The sequence below is a fragment of the Malania oleifera genome, chromosome 11, assembly GCF_029873635.1.
Source record: "Malania oleifera isolate guangnan ecotype guangnan chromosome 11, ASM2987363v1, whole genome shotgun sequence".
NCBI lineage: Eukaryota > Viridiplantae > Streptophyta > Magnoliopsida > Santalales > Ximeniaceae > Malania > Malania oleifera.
The window spans coordinates 38,358,612-38,378,705 of NC_080427.1; the positions used below are offsets into that span (position 1 = coordinate 38,358,612).

The window sequence follows — 20,094 nt, forward strand, 5'->3', positions numbered from 1 at the left end:
TAAAATTAAAAAATAATTAATTATATGTAAAATTATAATTTTATTTCTTAATTTATTATGCATTTTAATTTTCTCAATTTTCTTTAAAATCAAACAACAAAAAATAAATTCTTTCATTTTTTAAATACTTTTTAAATTTCAGAGGAAGCGTGAAAAAATTAGGAAGAGAAAGAGTGAAAGAAAGAGACATCAACCACTTGAAAATAAAATAGAATAAGTTTTTCTAATTTTAAAATTTGTTTATCGATACTTTTATTTAATATTTTATTTGAGTTCAACTCCATCCCACAAATAATAAATTCTTGGTGGGCAGCTTGAAGGCGAAAGCCGGCGTTTAAAACGCTCCATGCATGCGCCTCACAAACTCAACTCCTATATCACGATTCATTTATTTTATTTTTATTTATTTTTTATTTTTTTATGTTTTTCTATCTCATTATTTATTTATTTATTCAATTAATTAATATTTCTATTCATTTTCTCAGTACAATCTCCCTCCGCCAGCTTCCTCCTGCTCTCTTTCTCTCTCTCTCTCTCTCTCTCTCTCTTCGATTTTGCCCTCCGCTCTCGTTGCTGCTGGGCCATGGCGATTGTAGCTGCCGCTATGGTGCTGCCGCTCGGGCTGCTCTTCATCGTCTCCGGTCTCATCGTCAATCTCGTTCAGGTATCCTGAGATTCGGGTTGTTTCGGTTCGATTCCTTTCAATTCAGCTCGTTTCTTAGGGCTTTGTTCGCTCAAGGCTGATTAATTCCTCACCGTTATGCTCAATAACGTTTGGGTCTTTTCGCTGCCAAAATTTTCATACGGCAGATTAGTATCTTAATTTGTAGATCGTTAGGGGGCATAATTATGTAGTGCTGGCTTCAGTGAACTTGTCTGAAATTTAACTTCAACCTCTTCGTACTGAACTGGGTCTAATTTTTATGTTATTGTTATTTTTTATGTTGGTTTGGTTGGATGAATGCCCCTTTTAATCTGTGCGACTCCTCTTTTCAGGCAATCCTTTTCGTCCTTGTTTGGCCAATCTCAAAAAATACTTACAGAAAAATCAATAAATCGGTAGTAGAAATGTTGTGGCTGCAGCTTGTATGGCTTATTGATTGGCGGGGAGGCGTTAAGGTTTGAACAATTCTTTATAACATGTCATTTTTTATCGTTGGTAAGTTCTGCTACCGAGAGCAGAATGTGTATGTGGTGCTGAGTTATATCAATTGTGTTATCTGGTCATTATTCCTTACATCTACGTTTTTTCATCTTAAGAGTAAAAAAAACAAAATTTAGTAGAAATATTAGAAATTTCTACTTTGTCAAATCTACCTTGTAATGGTGGAGTAATTCATTCTGTGTTTAAGTTTCAGTTGATACTGCCGTGCTTACAACCACTTATTGGTTAATTATGGGCACACGTGCATTTCAAGGCTGTAGCAATTAAATTCCTAAATATGATCGTCAGCATGCTAGTAAGATCAGGCTGAGGACTGTTAAGATGCTAACCATATAAAATTAGTATGGACTAAAGAAATGCATCTTTTTTTTATGTTCTCATAATTTTTGACTCTATACATCTAGAAACTTGGCTACCAAGTGTTCAAAACTGTTAGAGAATCACAACTAAAGTATGTCAAGGGGTGGAGTTCTTGTGTAGCAAAGAGATCAAAGTTCAAATTGTTGCATTCTTAGCTCCATTAAACAATTTATAATGGAGTTAATACTTAAGAAAATGGAGCATGTCATAATTTTTAACACAATTCAGTCAACACTGACTATATATCAAGAACACCTAAACCAAACAAATGTTTAAGCAAATAAATAACAAAACCAAACTATGAAGCTCATTTCTCCACATTAATGCCATCATTGAAGCCATAATTTGCTTTGTTAACATCATTGAGATCATTATTATCATCAACAGCGTTGGTGCACTAATTTCTATTCCAAAATAAAATTAAGATTTCATAATTTTTTCATATTAAATAAATAAAACCACTTTCTGGGTTGTCTATTTTTAGTAGAAGTTGTATGTGACAAACAATAAAGGGCTGTTTACATCACTATATAAAAAAATGATAGAAGTGAAAACTAAGATCCAAAAACAAAAACTAAAAACTAAAAACTAGTGAGTATGTTTAGTTTAATATTTCCAAAAGTAAAATAAATTAAAAACATAACTGAATGCATGTTCATTTTTGTCTTTGAATCAAATGAAAGTTGAAAAAATCTGATTAGAATAATGAAAATTCAAAAGGGCACACATTAGAAAATATTATATTAAAAGTGACAATTGAAAAGTGGTAAAGTATTTTTTGAATGAATTTTTTTTCCAAAAAATTAGAAATTGATGTATATTTATATTTTAAATATATTTTAAATTCACATGGACCATTTATTTTATTTTATTTTATTTTTAAAAATTGTGTATAAAATGATTTGTTCTAGATAGTAAAGTATTGTACGTGGTGACAACTGACAAGAACTAAAACCATAAAATCTGATTTTCAATTTTGCCACAACATTTCAAAACCAACCAACCAAAAAGAACAAAAAAAGAAGAAGCTGTGTAGACAATTTTTTTTTTCCACTTGTTTCTTCACTATAATGCAATGAAAATAGAAAAGAGAACCCAGAATGATATGAAACAGCCCCTAATTCTATGCTTCAAGAGAGTTAAAAATACAAATTTTTGTTGGATCTTGATCCTACAACAGTCCTACAGATCCTATTGCAAATCTGCAATTTTATGTGAATCCTTTTGGCAGAGTAGGATTGTACAATCCTATGATCTGGATCTTAATTTTAACAACCAAGGTACCTTTCAAGTAGGGCTGCAACCTAGACAAGCCACTCAACTGCAGAGATTGGCCATGATTTTCCAAAGCTTGGGTTGGGAAAAATTATGGAACTTCAATATCAGTTGGGCTTGGGGAGTTTTGCCATCTATCTCAGCTAAACTCTGCAATACATGTGCATAAGCTCAAACACATGCAACAACAACAACAACAAAATCAAGCCTTAAGTCTCATTAGGTGGGGTCGGCTATATGAATCCTTTTTCGCCACTTTATACGATCATGGACCATTTCTTTTGACAGGTTCATGGATATTAAATCCTTATTCATTCTCTCCTCTCAAGTTATTTTAGGTCTACCCCTACCCCTACCTCTTCTACTGCCCCCCACAATAACTAACTCACTCTTCCTCACAGGCGCACTATGTGGCCTACGTTGCAAGTGTCCATATCATCTGAGTTGTCCCTCCTTTATCTTGTCTTCTATAGGAGCTACACCTAACTTACCGCGAATATGTTCATTTTTTGATTTATCTTTCAATGTTATACCACTTATCCATCTAAGCATTCTTATTTCGCCAACTTTTACTTTTTGGATATTCTGTTTTTTCGTCGCCCAACATTCTAATCCATATAGCATAGCTGGTCTTATAGCTGTCCTATAAAACTTTCCTATTAATTTTACGGGTATTCTATGATCACAGAGCATACTTGAAGCACTTCTCCATTTTACCCAACCTGCTTTAACTTTATACATTACATCATCTTCAATTTCTCTTTCAGCTTGCATAATAGATCCAAGGTATCGAAATCTATATGTGTTTTTTATTTCTTCATTATCAAGTTTAATTTTGTCTCCAATATTCCTCCTATCATTACTAAAATTACATTTCATATATTTTTTCTTATTTCTACTTATCTCTAGATTCCAAATTCTAACTCAGTCTCTTCTTCGTCCCTAGTTTCATCAATTAATACAATATCATCTGCAAATAGCATACACCATGGAACCTCCTTTTGAATACTCTTAGTCAGTTGGTCTATCACTAAAGCAAAAAGATGAAGACTTAATGCAAATCCTTGATGTACACCTATGGTGATTGGAAATTCTCTAGTTTCTCCATCTATAATCTTTACACTAGTCATTAATCCATCGTTCATATCCTTAATAACATCAGTATACCTTTTACATACACCCTTTTTTTCTAAAACCCACCATAGAACTTCCCTAGGTATCCTATCATATGCTTTCTCTAGGTCAATAAATATCATATGCAAGTCCCTCTTCTTTTCCCTAAACTTTTTCATTAATTTTCTTAGAACACATGCACTTGCACCAAAATTCATTGTCTTCATTGTCTCATGTTATACACTGTTCTGTGTAGGACAGAATAATATCCCAACCAGCCCAAATTGGGCATACTTGGATCTTGGTAGTTTAAATAGAGCTCAAGCTTGATTTTACTACCTTAGTGCTTGGGATGTGTCGGGCTGTGCGCAAAAGGGCCTCATATAAGTTGATTGGGATTGTGTTCTCTAACCCCATCAAGTCCTCCAAACTCCAAAATTGTTTTCCTACTAGCAACTATTTGATTCTAAAAAGAAAATTTGAAAAATGAGATGTTTTTTGATAAATCAGTTTTGAAACAAGGATTATTGTGAGCAATGTCTTAAAAGTCAAAGGCGTAATGTAAGCTGTGAGGCGTTGGGGCGTAATATGTTAAAAGTAAAGAAAATCACAAATATAATGTGAAAAAGAAAAATTATATGCTCTTTGCAAACTGCTTGTTGGCCATTCAAAAATTGCTAACTTGAATACATGACATAAATCATTACATGAGATAGCTATACTATTACAAAGTTCAAACTATTTTCATGATCTAAGATACAACTCTCATTTATTTTGGAAAGGTTGAGGTTCAAGAGTTTTAGAAATCAACTCATATTATGACATTTCTTTTATACAAACATGTAGTTAAAATTTTCTAATTAATTCTAACTTAGGGATCACACACCCAAAATGCTAGCCTCAACAAAAAAGGCGTGCCTTTTAGATTGAGCCTCAAGGCATGCCTTGCTTTGAGGCGAGCCTTGATTGAACCTTTTTAAAAATTGATTGTGAGTAATATATTTGAAGTTGAATAATGGAACAATAGTTTCAAACTGTGTATGTATCTATCTTGCAAGCTTGTATAATGGCAGGAATCTCTTTATGTTTGATGCTAATGTATGTTAAGTTTAGAGCTCCCTGCCAATAACCATCTCTGTAATTGGAAAAAAAGAATGGTGCCTACATTCCTAAAGGGCTGGTTCCTAAGAACTGCACCATAGACCAATATTTAAAACATTAAAAATGTGAGCATTTGGTTATAATTTGTCAAAATAATTAAATTTGATTGCGGTAAAAACCATTCTATCAAATGCCAATTAAAAAAATTCGAGACCTTTAAATGATTGTGGTCAACAGTTTTGTACCACCAATCGGTTTTTTGTTGTTGTTTTTATTTTTATGATCTTCAATATTGTCCTGTGTAGGCAAAAAACATGCAGTTTGAGAGAGATACTGTATGGTATTTTTCCATGTTGCTTGGAATTGTATCTTCTTCCATGTGGAAGAACAGAGCAAAGATGTCATTATTGTTATTGTTACTATTTTTTTTTTCTGGGGTGAGGAGGGGGGAAGGGTTTTGTGAAATCATATACCATGGGTCAATAGAAGAAGATTGATGATCAGCAATTGCTTAGAGTTGTGCTTTTGTATTAATAATTCTTAGAAATTGTGAGCCTTTTTTTTTGGGTTTAAAATTTGATTCAATTGTTATATTGTTTTCCTCGCCAAAAATATTAAAAATGTTGGAAAATGCACATCAGTTATTATATAGGAATAAAGCTTCCGGTGGTATGGATTTTTTTGGAAGATTGACCTTAAATTACTGTATGAGGCTCATGTACCTCCGCTTATAGTCTGATTTTATGTTTCATTTTTGCCCCATGGGCTTGGTGGGACACTTCAACTTATTTATGTCAACCTTGCGGACAAATTTCAAATTTTAACGGAAACTGAATACAACCTTCAATCCTACTAATCCCACCTTGAGCCTCAATTCTGTAATAGTGATGTTTAAAAGACATGCCATGTTTAGGAATCGAGAAAAATGAATATGTGGAAACCAAATAAAACTAGAGTTCCTTCATCATTATTAAATCTTAGAATCTGTTAACTTATGACCTGATAAAATGCTACTTAAAAAATACTTGAAAAAAAATTACAATGGCTGAAAAATTCTAATGAAAAATATAATTACAGAGCTTTGGCCTCGTCTGTCAAACTGCATCCCATGATTTCATCAATTTTCATTGTTGCTTTGGCTTATTTCTTTCTTTGAGGACCTAGTGCACTCACCCTTGTGTCTGTATCCTAAGAAGCTGATAGCGCTCTCTTTATAAGTGTCTTTTGCATTTTCCCCTTCTCTCTTGTAGATTAATTTCTTGTATTACCTGGGTCATCTATATGGCAAATAGCAACACCAATAGAGAAACTGTTCCATCAGTCTACTAAAATGCAAGGAATTGCTTTTGATATATTTTTTATGGTTCAGTATATGTGCTGTCTTCAAACTTGAGTCTTGGTTCGTGAAAATTTTCTGGTTGCAGGTCAAACTTTTCACAGATCCCGAAACCTTCCGATTAATGGGTAAGACCAAATCCTTTTTTTAGTGGTGGGTGTTGCTTTGTATTGGATAGAAGACAGATTCTCCTTTGCTTGAATCTGCTGAACAGGTTTATATCCACTAAATTTGTTAAAATTTCAGGTAAAGAACATGCACTTCTCATATGCAATCACAAAAGTGACATTGACTGGCTTGTTGGATGGGTTTTGGCTGAGGTGATGATCTTATATACTGCAAATTAACAAGTACTAGTGCTCTCATACTTACAGTCGTACATATGTGGAGGGATGATAAGCCATCATAGTGATAGATATACTTCTTAATTCAGATGAATGTCATATGAGAAATTTGTTACTGCCAGATTAGTGATTTGGTATTTAGTGTCATCTTTGGTTTATGTTAATGTTGGCATTTCCTGATGGTTAGTTGAATCTACTTTAAACAGCGGTCAGCTTGCCTTGGCAACGCATTAGCTGTAATGAAGAAATCATTGAAATTCCTTCCGGTAAGTTGCTAACTCAACGTATTCTGAAGTCACTGAGATGGAGTTTTTTAGCCATATAAATTAATTCATATTATGTATATTTCGAGCTTAATACTTTTGTAGAACAATTTATTTTATCTGCTGAGATTCAGATGCGATTTCAATTTTTGCACTGAACTACCTGTGCAGTTAACGAGGTTATGGAATTTAGGATTCCATACAATATTTCAAGTCATTGGGAATCCATAACAGTTTGTGAAGCAACTTTAATGTTGGCATGTGTTAGATTACCACTTTACCTTAAAGTTTAAGCTATTAGTTTGTGGGCCAATAATATAGATCAAACCTTAACACTCCCGCACGTGCAGTCCAATTGCATGTGGAGAGATAAACAAACACATTACAGGGAATATAAAATAATTCTTAACAAACAAATAATAAATGTGGGCAACAAGACTAGAACCGAGGACCTCCTGGCAACTAGAACTCTGATACCATGTTAGATTATCACCTTACCTAAAAGCTTAAGCTGTTATTTGTGGGCCAATAATATATATCAAGTGATTCAAGCCTTAACAGCTTGAACTTAGGCGTAGATTGATAAAATTGTTTAGCTTGGAAAAAATTCAGAGTTCAGTTATGATTTTCCAGCTGAATATGTTTGGTTTTCAATTGTTATTACAATTATTACAATATTTCCTTGGTCATGATTTAAAAAAATAAAATAATTTTCAACAGGTTCCACTTTGCATGTAAAAACTGGCCACTGTATCTCATTTAATATCATCAAATATTGTTTAGTGCCATTTGTACATGTGTTTTGCCCCCATTTTGATGCCTTTTAGTAATAGTTGTTTATATAAAAAGAAAAAAAAATATTGTTGTAAAAAAATTTTGAAAAATAAAAAGAAAAGAATAGTATCATGATTCTTAATTAGGATATTTGAAATGATTACAAAGGTTTAGCCTCAATTGTATCCATTGTCTTGTGAGTTGGATATGTTTATTCATGGTTTGATATCATGTTCTGCAGAATACTCTCATTTGTTCTGCCTTATTTATTATTTCTTTAAAGTGCTTAGCCCCTTTATATTTACATAAAGGTCACTATTAAGCAACTGCTTGATCTAAAAGCTGAAAACGGGCTAACAATGTACATCAAGCAGCCTCTCACATGCTATTCCCTCTAGCATCCGTAGTGTGTACAGCCTAAAATAAAATTCCAACCTAGAAGTTCAAAACTGATACAGAAGTGGAAGGCAACAATTATTTTTTTACCAATACTGGGTTTTAAAGACTCAACCTAAAATTTTCAGAAAATCATGATTTTTAACTTGTTAAGGTACTACTTTGCTTGAAAAGCCTAAGTTGATTGGGACGGCAGGGTGTTGGAGATTTGATTAAATAAATAATTTTTGAATATGCACGAGCTTATTCTTTTGTGGTCAAGTGGTATTTAATAGTAGCCATAAAGGTTTTTTCCCAGTTATGGTTGCGCCAAATTGGGCCTTGAAGGGGGCTGTCAACTTTATCTTCTTTTGCATGACATGGCCACACTTGAGACTCAAATATGCACACCTGTTATGGGAGAGTGACTTTTATGTCCTCTACGTAGGTGTATGGCTGGTCGATGTGGTTTTCTGAGTATCTTTTTCTGGAAAGAAGTTGGGCCAAAGATGAAAATACATTAAAGGTATGAGTATAAAAATTTATTTCTAAATATGTATAAATGTATGTGTATGGTATGTTTTTCTGTATGCTTGCTTTTGAAATGCCCTTGCTGTTCTCATTGGGATTTTCTTGGATTATGTCTGCAGTCAGGTCTTCAACAGCTGAAGGATTTCCCTCGGCCTTTTTGGTTAGCTCTTTTTGTAGAGGGAACTCGCTTCACGCAGGCAAAACTTTTAGCAGCTCAAGAATATGCAACTTCCACAGGGTTGCCTTTACCAAGAAATGTTTTGATTCCTCGTACTAAGGTTCAATTTTTTCGTTGCACTAATAAAACAGAGGACTCTAGCTTAAGAAAATGTGCAATTTTATGTTGCTTCCAATTTTTTTGCCCAACTAGGTACAGACCATATCTTTATACTCAGACTTTGCACTTGACTGTGCAATCATAGTCTGCTTTTTACTTTTCCAAGACAGTAAGTTGCCTCCGGCAAACACACAGTACTATTGATCTTCTGTTGAAAGATGATCCAGCTCAATGTGCATCTGTGGATCCCTGAACACGATGATGACCCTGGACCTGATACAAAAGACCCTCTCCCAACATCCTAGTGGTTTGTTTGGGGAGAATCAAGGAATGTTTGGCTGAGCCAACACTCACTGCAAACAATATGTTTGGCCGAGTGACTATGACATATTTTAACTTTCCAACAAAACTCTAGTGTTGTGCAGGATCAGCCAACAAGCCATCCACATCTGGTAGTAATTTAGTGTGATCTGTAGGTGTATGAACAAGTTTGGATCACAAGTCTCATCCAATAGGTCTAGAACCTACTTGGTCAGTGACATGATAGTCCCTAATCACTATACAAGATTGATATAATCACTGTGTGAGATTGAGATACCTAGATTGATATAATCACTGTATGAGATTGATATACCTCATTCTGACAGGTCTCAAATTGTGTCTGCAAAATTTGCTTTAGATATTGGATACCCTGATGGCCATCACTATTGAGTACATTCACATACGCAACCAGTAAAATTGTACTTGCTGAGGTAGATTAGTCTACTGCACTTCTCTCAATACCAAACTCAATCACCATTGCATGGTTTAGGGGATTGCTTCAGGCCTTACGAAGATTATTCAAGTCAGCACACCAATTCACCCTCCCCATGAGTGACAAACCCTGGTGGATGCTCCATATATATTTCCTCCTGAAGATCACCATGTAGGAAATCATTTTTGACATCCAGCTGATGCAAAAGGCTAATGATAGGTAGTAGTTAAGGAGATAAAGAGAGTAGAGTCGAACTGTTATAAGCTTAGCAACTACAGAGAATGTGTCTAACTAGTCCCAACCATACACCTATACCATTTTGCTATTTTGCTATGAGTTTTGCCATCAAGTGTGCAATAATTTTATATGCCCATCGACACCCAGCCATAGATTTATCTGCACAAAATGGTACAAGCTCCCAAGTATCGTTTTCTTGTGCAAGGCATGCTTCTCTTCATTCATTGCAGCTATCCATGCAGCATGGAACAAGGATCCAGATATAGACTTGGGAAGAGAGATAGAGGAGATAAGTAGTAAAACAAGCCAGAAAATTATAGTAGACAAAGTTAGGCACGCTTGCCTTTCTGAAGAGCAATAGGAAGGTCAATGTCATGCGAGTCAGGATCAGTACACGAGAGCTGAGGCGAAACACTTGAACGTGTAGGGTTCTCTTTTACCTTGAGCCTTGGTCGTGCAGACACTTACAAAATTATTACATCTGGATGTCGCAAATGACTTACGAGGTTGAAGACTTGGGAGGATGACTAGGCAGAGAAAATAGGCACAAATTAGGAAAAAAATGGGGCAATGGGAGGGATCATTTAGATATAGGGCTCAAGGAGTCAAGAGGAATAAGGAGTTGACTCAAAGACAGTAACATCAACAGAGATTAAGAAATGATGCAAAGTAGGACGGTAGTAGCAAAACCTGTAGAATGACCCAGAAAATACACTTAAAGAGTGCAAGGGTCTAATTATCAACTCTTGAAGTTAACTAATGAACAAACAACACACAATCAATGCTAACCAAAAATAAAAAAAGGACACATTCAAATATATGGGGAAGTAATGAGAATACTATAGATCATGGAATAGAACAATAGGGCATTTTACTGCCGAAGACAGTGAATAACGTTCAACGGATAAGAGAACAAGCAGCACGCAATGTCACTCCAAAACACTTCTGGTTAAATTCATATGATGCGATCAAGTATGAGTGACTTAATGAATATTTATTTTTCCTTTCTGCAACTCCACTTTGTTTTGGAATGTGGGAACAAGATGACTGTTGAATCATTCTAAAGGTGGCCATATAGGTAGCAAATTTAAACTAAGTTTTGATTTCAGAACAGAAAGCACAAAATATCGTAAATAACTTAGAACATTCTTTCATAGGATAAGGCCAAGTCATCCTTAAGGTAGTCATCTACAAATGTGACAAAATAGTGAAAACCCAACTTTGAAAGGACACAGTAGGAGTCCAAACATAGGCTAACATAAAAGAAGGGGCTGACAGGCTGATTATTGACTTGGGAAGCAAAAGAAACACAGTCATGCCTTCCCAACTAACATCATTCACTCTCTAAAGTAGATGTGTAACTCAAAGTTGGAATCAATTTCTTCAAAGAGAGATGACTGAAATGACAATGGATTTGAAGCAGTGTGCATGTGGCTGCAGTAGTGGTTGGTAGAAGATAATATTGGCTAAAAATAGTAAAGTCCACATGTCCCCGGCCTATCATCTTCCTCGCCTTCAAATTTTGAATTATGAAAGAATTTGAGAAGCAGGTGATGGAACAGTTAGTGATTTTCTAATCTTGCTAACAAATGTAAGAGTAAAGGGGAATATTGGAAAAGCAAGGCAGAGGAAGTAGGGTTTTCTATCCTGATACCCTAGCTGCACTAGTTGACCCATTGACAAGAGTACACAAGGTAATAAAGTGTTGAAAAGAGATTAGTTGTACATGTCATATGGTTAGTACTAACATTGTCTATGGTCCAATGTCTAGAGCAAGAGGTACTGGTTATTGGTCAACAAACAAGCTCTAGAATTATCTATTTGGGCAAGAAATGCAATAGAAAAAATGCTTGTTGTGATGATTAATACAGTAGGAACTTAGAATACTCTTCCTCTATTACAGATACATTGCACTGCTCTCCAATAACTAAGCTAGCAAGGGTAGAGTCTGTGGTTGCTGTATTAGCAATGCATGGGGTCTTACCATGGAGATTCCAACATAGGTAAATTGTATGACCGCCCTGTCTGCAATGATACATTTGTGTGGGGTACCTCTAATGCGCTCATCTCTACTACCATGGTTTCCTGAACCGTCCTTGTAACTTCTACGACTGCCAAGCAGGTTGCTTGGACCACCCTGAGTGACAAATGCATATCTCTCAGAACCAGAATTTTGAGAAGCCCACAGTAGGATCTGAGGGATGAGTGCTAGAGGAGGAAGAAACTACATGAGAACAAACCCCAACAGAACTCTGCACTGCCAAAAATCTGGGACTTGACTGGCTTAAACTTGGGTTTCAAGCCCATTGAGACCTTAAGAACTATGATTTGTTCCCTTTGCTTTTGCATCTCACTAACATTGGTTGTCACAGTGATAATGAGCTCATTGGTTTCGTCTCAGCAAAGTATCCAGTGATATTCCTATCCCCTTGTTGTAGTTGGAAGTACTTGAGGGAGAGATATTACATGCTGGTCAGATTAATGGAACACAGAAGTTTGACATTGTCCTGGATCTCCTTATGCACATCAAGATGAATACACATATGTGCAATCTGGTTTCCATCATATTCCACACCAACTAGACAATCAAGGGATATGCTTGAACTCATACCTCCTTTTGCTTCTCATCACTGTGTCCACGCTAAACGAATTTTTCAGACTTGCCTAGGCTTGTTAAATAATTCTTTACAGCCTTAGACCACTGCAAGTAGTTATTTCCACTGAACTTTTTCTGTAGTATGACAATTATGAGGGAACATAACTTTTGGGGGTTTCATGGTCTCCATCTCAAGGAATGCAAAGTGAACAAGGTGCATACACAGTATGGGTTCCATTGAATTCCACTGCGACTAGACAATCAATGCATATTCATGAATCGTTACCTCCTCCTGCTTGTAATCACCATGCCCATGCTAAAAGAGCTGTTCATACTTGCCTAGGTTCGTTAAATAAATCTTTACTGCCTTAGACCACTGCAAGTAGTTACTTCCATTCCATTTTTCTGTACTAGTCTGTGGCAGTGATGAGGGAACATACTTCTGTGGGATTCATGGATTCCATCCCGAAGAACACAAATTCAAGAGCAACAGCAAACAAGATAGTCACACCCATGGGTCAGGTCATGGACAAGAAGACTAACAACAAAGCATGCAGCGCACCATCTTGATACCCCCAGCAAGATGGCATAGAAGCTGCCATGACAGTCACTGGTAGATGGTACTGGATCTGAATGCGAGTGGACAGCTATAAGGCTGGAACTTTGGGCTACCTGATGTGGTAATCAACCTGATATCATGGCTTATATGAACCATGATGAACTGAATCTGAGCAGAAACAGGAATCAACAACAGAGCCATACAGGCTGGTGAGTGGTGTCGGAGCTGCTGGTTTGCAATTGGAACATGGGATGGCTTCTGGCGACAAGTTTTCAGGGGATAGTACATTGGCATTGTCTGTCATTTCCTGCGGTGTTGGTTTTGCAATTAACTGACAAGAGGTTGTCATCTGATCTGGCAATGCCATCAGATGATCGTCCAGTGAGTCAGATGGTGGTCTGGTTTTGCTGAGATGCAGATAGCCCTCCTAGGATGATATATGGGCAGATGGCTGAGGGGTTTAGGGTTTGTTTGATGGTGGTGGTGGTTCTGTAGGGTTTTACCTCTAGGGACCATGGTTGTATACCATGTCAAAGAATTTTAGTAAGCGGGGAACCTACAAATCAACAATAGGTCTCCCATTTTGTTTATAAGATATCATTGTATCACATCTACATCAGAATGACAACCATACCTTCACTAACAGAAGCTCACTAACATATGGTAGTAGTACATGATATTTGAGATCAGAATGACTACAATACCTTCACTAGCAGATGCTCACTAGCATTTGGTAGTAATACATGATTACTAGTAGCAGTTGTAAATACAACGGCCACAATCATTTAGGTATTTGGGGATGTTGTATTCAGTTACTCTCGTGCTTGAGTCATCAATAGGTTTTTTTTTTCTCTTGTTTCGTTTTTTCCCCTGAGAAGCATTTTTTTTTTTTTTGTAATTAATTTAATAGTTGATATTTATCTGGTTATAGCAGCTACTAAAGCTTCTTTAATCCCATGTAAATTTTAAATAAATTTTGGACAGTTTCAGAAAGATTATAATAGCAACTGTAATAATTATAGGTACTTATCCCTGTAAAAGAAAGAAGGAAATGTCAGAAATTGGAATAGTCAAGCATCATGGAGGATTCAAGCATAGAAGAATCTTGTAGGGATTTAATGAAGTTTAGTTTGTTACTTTCTGAGGATTTATTCTTGTAGGAACTTTGATCTTGAACTTGTTGATACCGCAGTACCAGTTCAAATTTAATTGATTTCGTATATTCTCAAACTCTGGTTTTGTTGGAATGATTGGGAATTTAGGTTGTAGAGAAGATTTTCTTGACAAGTTAGTCATACATACAGGTTTGTTAGGGTACAGATTCTTTTAAAATAAAAACAGGAGATTTCATTCAAAAAGAAATAATGTACAAAAAGGAGAACAAGAAATCCTCCTAGCAAGTCTAGCTGATGAGCCAGAGAATGAATTGCAACGATCTGGAGAAATGCAATTTGATCTGATGTCTGACTGAGCCTGAATTTCCTCTTGTATTCATTAGGTTTCTGATCATTTTGCATCCATGTTAGGCAGTTGAATCTTTAGTCAGATGTGCTGTCTTATTATGTGTAAATAGTCCTAGTAATTGTTATAAACAACCCTCAATTGCACTATTGCAAGTTCCATGTTCTTTTCTTTTTCTATGTTTTTGTGGGTTATACAGTGAATGGAGTTGTGGCTGACCCCCATTATTTTGTGATATGTGATGGAGTGCCATTAGATATGGGGTTTTTGATAGTTCTGACTTCCTTTTTTACATTGCTTGCGTACAGTGTACACCCCTCCATATTTTTGGACTATGCAACTTGGAACTGTAGGTTTGATGAGAAATTATGTCTTTATACTATGTTGTCTTCAGGGATTTGTTTCGGCTGTAAGTCATATGCGCACATTTGTTCCAGCTATTTATGATTCAACGGTGGCTATTCCTAGAACTGAGCCTGCTCCTACAATGCTGAGACTCCTCAAGGGGCAACCTTCTGTGGTAAGCCAACAAAACATGAGAATTTGAAGCTGTTGAATTAAGTGGTTTGCATTCTTAATTACAATAATGAACCATCACTCTCAAAGTTCCATATTGTTCCTTTGAAAATTTATGTTGTTAATTGTGTATCATGAAAGTTAATGTGATTAAATTGGGTAATGGTTGTATAGTGGCATTCTTACATTATCAAATTTCATATATATATATATATAGAAGATTTACTTATAAAAATATTGCAGGTGCATGTGCACATCAAGCGTCATTTGATGAAGGAACTGCCAGAAACTGAAGATGCTGTTGCACAATGGTGTAGGGATATATTTGTAGCCAAGGTGTGTGCTGTTCTATTCGAGTTGTTTGCTGTTCTGTGCTTATGAAGTAACATTAAGTTGCTTATTTGGAATGGTTGGCCTTCAAAGGAAAAACAGAAAAATTAAAATTAGTGGCTTCATGTTTTGATGCATCTATGGTTGGTTGATTGATTGATCTTGTTTTCTCTGCGATTCTTGCACTGGTTTCACTGTTCTGATTGTCATGCTGCTTCTTTTTGGCTTACCAGGATGAATTATTGGACAAACATGCAGCTGAGGGCACCTTTGATGACCAAGAACATGACATTGGACGGCCAATCAAGTCACTCTTGGTAAACCAAACCTATCTCACACCCAAAAAAAGGAAAAAGAAACAAGGAAACCTTCTTATGCATGTACATGCACCCCTGCCTTTGTCCTTCCCCACAGGGAACAGGATTGGATAGAAGCAGAGATGTGTGATGCATGCATTCATGTAGCGTAGCCTTTTATTTTTCCAATGTCTGGAGGAAAGAAGTGGTCTGTGAGCTAATGAAAGCCTATTATGTTTTGGGAATAGGTTGTAATCTTCTGGTCATGTGTGCTTACTTTGGGAGCTCTAAAATTCCTTCAGTGGTCTTCACTTCTGTCCTCTTGGAAGGGCATAACCTTCTCAGCAGTTGGCTTGGGAATTGTTACATTCTTCATGCACATCCTTATTGTATCCTCCCAGTCAGAGCATTCGACCAATCCCAAGGTTGCCCCTACAAAATCCAGAAATGGAGAAGGGCTGTCGAAGACGGGACAGAGCAAGAAGCATTAAGTACCTCGAGGTCTGTTTTACTACGAAGTAGTGATAGTGTAACATGTGTGCTTTGTCATATTCCCCTTTTTTTCACCTAGTTTAATGTGTTATAAATTCTGTTGCGGCTTGCAGGCTGTATAGCTTGTGCACTTTTGAGTTGCAATGGTGGAATTGGGGTGGTTCCGCTGCTGTCATAGTTTTCATCCACCCCATTTAGTTGTGCAAATTTTTCAAATGCATTAACTGGTTAGCCTTTTATTCTTTCATTTGACATTTTAGTTGTGCAAGTGTGGTGCTGTTGTGGCATGCTTTTTTTCTTTTTTTATTTTTATTTTTAATCCCATCCCCTATTCAGCCCTTTGATTTTTTTTCTCACTTCAACATTGTTTGGGTGTACTTTTAGTTTATGGATGTATTTGTCTTGCAAGCTAAGGTTTTGTTGGACTTGGCAGGATGGACTTGTTATGACAATTTATCTGATCTCGTGTTTGTTTTGCCATGTAGAGCGGACATAATCAGGTTGTGTAAATTTTACCTTTCGGTTTTTATGCATAAAAGATGCATTAGCCTATGTTGATCAAGGGAACAACTTAATAACCTTGCCCATATGCATAGGCTAAAAGCCCTCATTGTAGCTTGTTGAGTCTCGTATTTTAGTTGCACCAAGTATGATCTGCATTTGGGTGCATGCATTTCAGATCGTAAATTTAAATTTGGATAAATTTTAATATAATTTTATATTACATTTTATGAAAATTCAATACAAATTTAAATCCAAAAGTTATTCAAACATAGGATTAGCTTGTGAAATAGGTGCCCATTTGTTGAGTGAACCTGATTCCTTATGCTAGCAAGAAGGTTCACATAATTTTCTGAATTCATATTATTGAAAAGCGTAAGTAAAATTTACCATGATTGAACTCTGTTTAAACTGGATCATAAGATAGATGTTAAGATTTTAACGGAACAAGTGATCCCATTTTGTTTGCACAAAAAATGACGTTAGTATTAAAAATAATTTTCTACAGTGGTGAACTAGCAGTGGTGTTTTGGGTATGAGGAGTGTATAATGATAATCCCCTCACACAGTACTCTAATTCTTTGGCTTAGATTGAGAAATGCTAATCAAGAAGAAAAAAGTACTAAACACATTGTTACACTTCCTTCAAATCTCCTATGCCACATGAAATCGCAGGGGTAAAGGGATCGGATCTAAGACCACCTATTATCGAAAAAGCTTACAGCCCGTTCATGTTTGCTTGTGCCAACTGTTGGAGCAGATGATTGCAAGTAGTTAATTTTGAAAATATGTTCAGTTAAGAATTAGTTAAATTTTCCCTACAATAATTAGGTATTATATTTGTTATAATGACCCACATAATTTAGCATCGGTGCTTACTGAGCCTTTGAAAAAAAGGAAAAAAAAGAAGAACACATTTGTTAAGTATATAGATTAACGCATGGATTAATTGCATGTTCATTTAATTTTTTATTTTTTGTTTTTGATGTCACATATATCCCAAGGTGCATGCTATTGATCTATAGTGTGACATAATATACTTTTATTAATAATTAAAATTAGCAAATTAAATCAAAATCTACTGGTAGAATAAATGAAACGAAAAAAGAAGGTTTGCAAGTTATTTTTTATTATGTTCGATATTAATTTATCTAATGATATATTACTGGAATGCTGTAAAATATGCATATTGCACTGTGTTCAAAAAAATTTCAATCATCAAATATCCCATGTAATCACGATTTTATACTAATAAAATACATACGGGAATCACATATTTATAATTTATGAAAGCTCTAAATTTCGAGTCAAAGCTTCTCGAAAATCCCACCTCCCGAGGGCATGTTGGAGAACCAAACGTCAAATACAAGTTTCGATCAAATCTTTCAATTTGGAAACCTAACTAAGATTATGTTCGCAAAATGCACTTTTTATCACCTAGTTTAAAAAGAGGTGAGAGGAAGCTTTCGTGGATGGTCTGTGTGAGATTTATAATATATTGTAGATGTGAGTTTTACGTTATTTAGGCTTTGTTTGCTCCCTTGTGATTTTGAATAAAAAATTTTTGAAAAGAAACTTATGAAAAATGACTAATTGAAATTATTGTAAAAGTGGTTTGATCAGTATAAAAAGACAGTTCTTAGAAAGAAAAAACTGTCTTTGAAAGTTCGGTGAAAAAAACACCTTAGGCTGCATAAAAGTATGTATTTTTTAGAAATGTAATTCATACATTGGTAATTTTGTAAGTTTTGAATGAAACTAAAGAACAATAGAATAGAATAATTTGGAGGAAAACAAAGTTAGGGTTCGTTTAATTGTGGAAAATAATTTTATTTTTTATAAAAAATTTAAATTATTTTTTCAATATTTGTATGAAATAAATAAGTAACAAATAAGTGGTTTTGATACCATTTGCTTGTTGACATAAATTTTTCTTTTTATTTCTAATTTTTAAAATAATTACAAAAATGTTACAATAATTTTTCAAATTTTAAAATATATAGAAAAAGGAAAATACAATTTTTATTATTATTTTAAATTACTAACTCCTGCTTTGCATATAGGAGCATTGAATTTGGATCTTCGATATTACTTTATCTCGGTTATGTATATAGTTTCTTTTATATTTATATAAATTCAAATTTAAGTCTCAAAATATATGATTTTAACTTATATAAATTTTAGAAAGTTATAAGGTAATTTGGATTTTTTTTATGATTATTTTGAAATCTATAAATACAAATATTAAAATTTATTTTGTACAATTAAAAAAATTCTTTATTTTCTATTTTTCAATACGAAGCTTGAAAAATAAAAAAACTAAGATTATTTAAAAATAAAAAATAAAAAATAAAAAATATTTTTGACAATTAAATAAGTTTGAAGAGAAAAAGGAAGATCGAACTCACTCATATATAGTGTTTGATTTGAGAATTAAATAAGAGTAGAAAATAAATAAAAATGAAAATTCCATTTTATTTTTACATAACAAGCGTGCATTTAGTCGGTTTGTTGTGGGTGCCACGTTGCATGCATATAAACATTGGCTGTCCAAATTTTCTGAAGGTCAAGATCGGAAATACACTTTCCTTGTCGCTGAACTCTAGTTTCCCGAGCAGCCGAAACCTAGCGCCCCCGCCTCCCCCTCTCTCTGAAGACGTGCTTCCCGGCTGGCGGCCGCCACCGGCGCACCATGGCAAACACAACGGAGGTCTCTCCACCCTCTCTCTCTCTCTCTCTCTCTCTCTCTATCCCGCTTCCACTGTTAGCGTTATTATCATTATTATGGTTGTTATTATCTTTATTAATCTCGGAGGTTCTTTAGAAGTATTATTGAAATTGATGGGTTTTCAGCAAGGATGCAGTATTGCGATTCTCCAAGAGAGCTACTGCTAGTTAGAATGTCTGTTGCATGCCTTGTGCTCACTCCGAACGCTAGCTTTATCTAGCTAATATGACTTTTTTTTTTTTTTCGAATTTTAAAATTTTTGAATGCAGTGTTTGAAACGTTTTTAGAGTAATTCTCTGACATCTGGGAGATATTGCAGGGCGCAACGGAGTGTGTGGAGGCCATTCGCTTTAGTTTTTATACAGATGAAGAGGTGAAGAGGATGAGTTTTAAGAAGATTTCAGACCCCAATTTGCTAGATGATGTGCAGAGACCAGTGCTGGGTGGACTTTATGATCCCGCATTGGGTCCATTAGACGAGCTTTCATCGTAAGTCTTTCCAAATCTTTTGATTGAACCATAAACATCGTAGACGAGCATTCTGCCTTTGTAAATGTACGTATAAACATCTTCCTATATGGTTATATGTATTTTCACTTTTTCGGCTGAGGTGGGTGTATGTTATAAATTCATGGGTAAACATGTGATGGGTACCAAGACATTTCAACAGTTGACCTTGGATTTGTTATATTGTGCTAACTGTTCACCTG

The 20,094-nt window shown here is 35.2% G+C and overlaps 2 protein-coding genes across 5 annotated transcripts in view; both read left to right on the top strand.

The window, feature by feature from the left end:
• The first annotated feature begins 323 nt into the window (after positions 1-323).
• LOC131167643 (1-acyl-sn-glycerol-3-phosphate acyltransferase 2) lies at positions 324-16,409 on the top strand. 3 transcript variants are annotated; one of them, XM_058126440.1, is made up of 12 exons: positions 458-664; positions 997-1,119; positions 6,439-6,478; positions 6,597-6,670; positions 6,901-6,960; positions 8,555-8,632; positions 8,757-8,915; positions 14,916-15,041; positions 15,281-15,373; positions 15,601-15,684; positions 15,912-16,164; positions 16,269-16,409. In XM_058126440.1, exons 1-11 carry the CDS (start codon positions 584-586, stop codon positions 16,152-16,154), a joined length of 1,161 nt encoding a protein of 386 aa, XP_057982423.1. In that variant the 5' UTR covers positions 458-583; the 3' UTR covers positions 16,155-16,164; positions 16,269-16,409. The 3 variants fall into 3 exon arrangements, with proteins under 3 accessions (XP_057982422.1, XP_057982424.1, XP_057982423.1); XM_058126439.1 differs by having other exon boundaries at positions 324-664; positions 15,912-16,409; XM_058126441.1 differs by lacking the exon at positions 8,757-8,915 and having other exon boundaries at positions 438-664.
• Positions 16,410-19,217: 2,808 nt separating this feature from the next.
• The window catches only part of LOC131167644 (DNA-directed RNA polymerase I subunit 1), a 63,051-nt gene continuing 62,174 nt past the window's right edge, over positions 19,218-20,094 (top strand). Inside the window, exons 1-2 of one of the 2 annotated variants that reach the window (XM_058126442.1) lie at positions 19,218-19,366; positions 19,704-19,873. In XM_058126442.1, coding sequence (XP_057982425.1) covers positions 19,349-19,366; positions 19,704-19,873 — 188 coding nt within the window. In that variant the 5' untranslated portion in view covers positions 19,218-19,348. The remainder of the gene's footprint in view (positions 19,367-19,703; positions 19,874-20,094) is intronic. The other variant, XM_058126443.1, reaches the window with a different exon arrangement.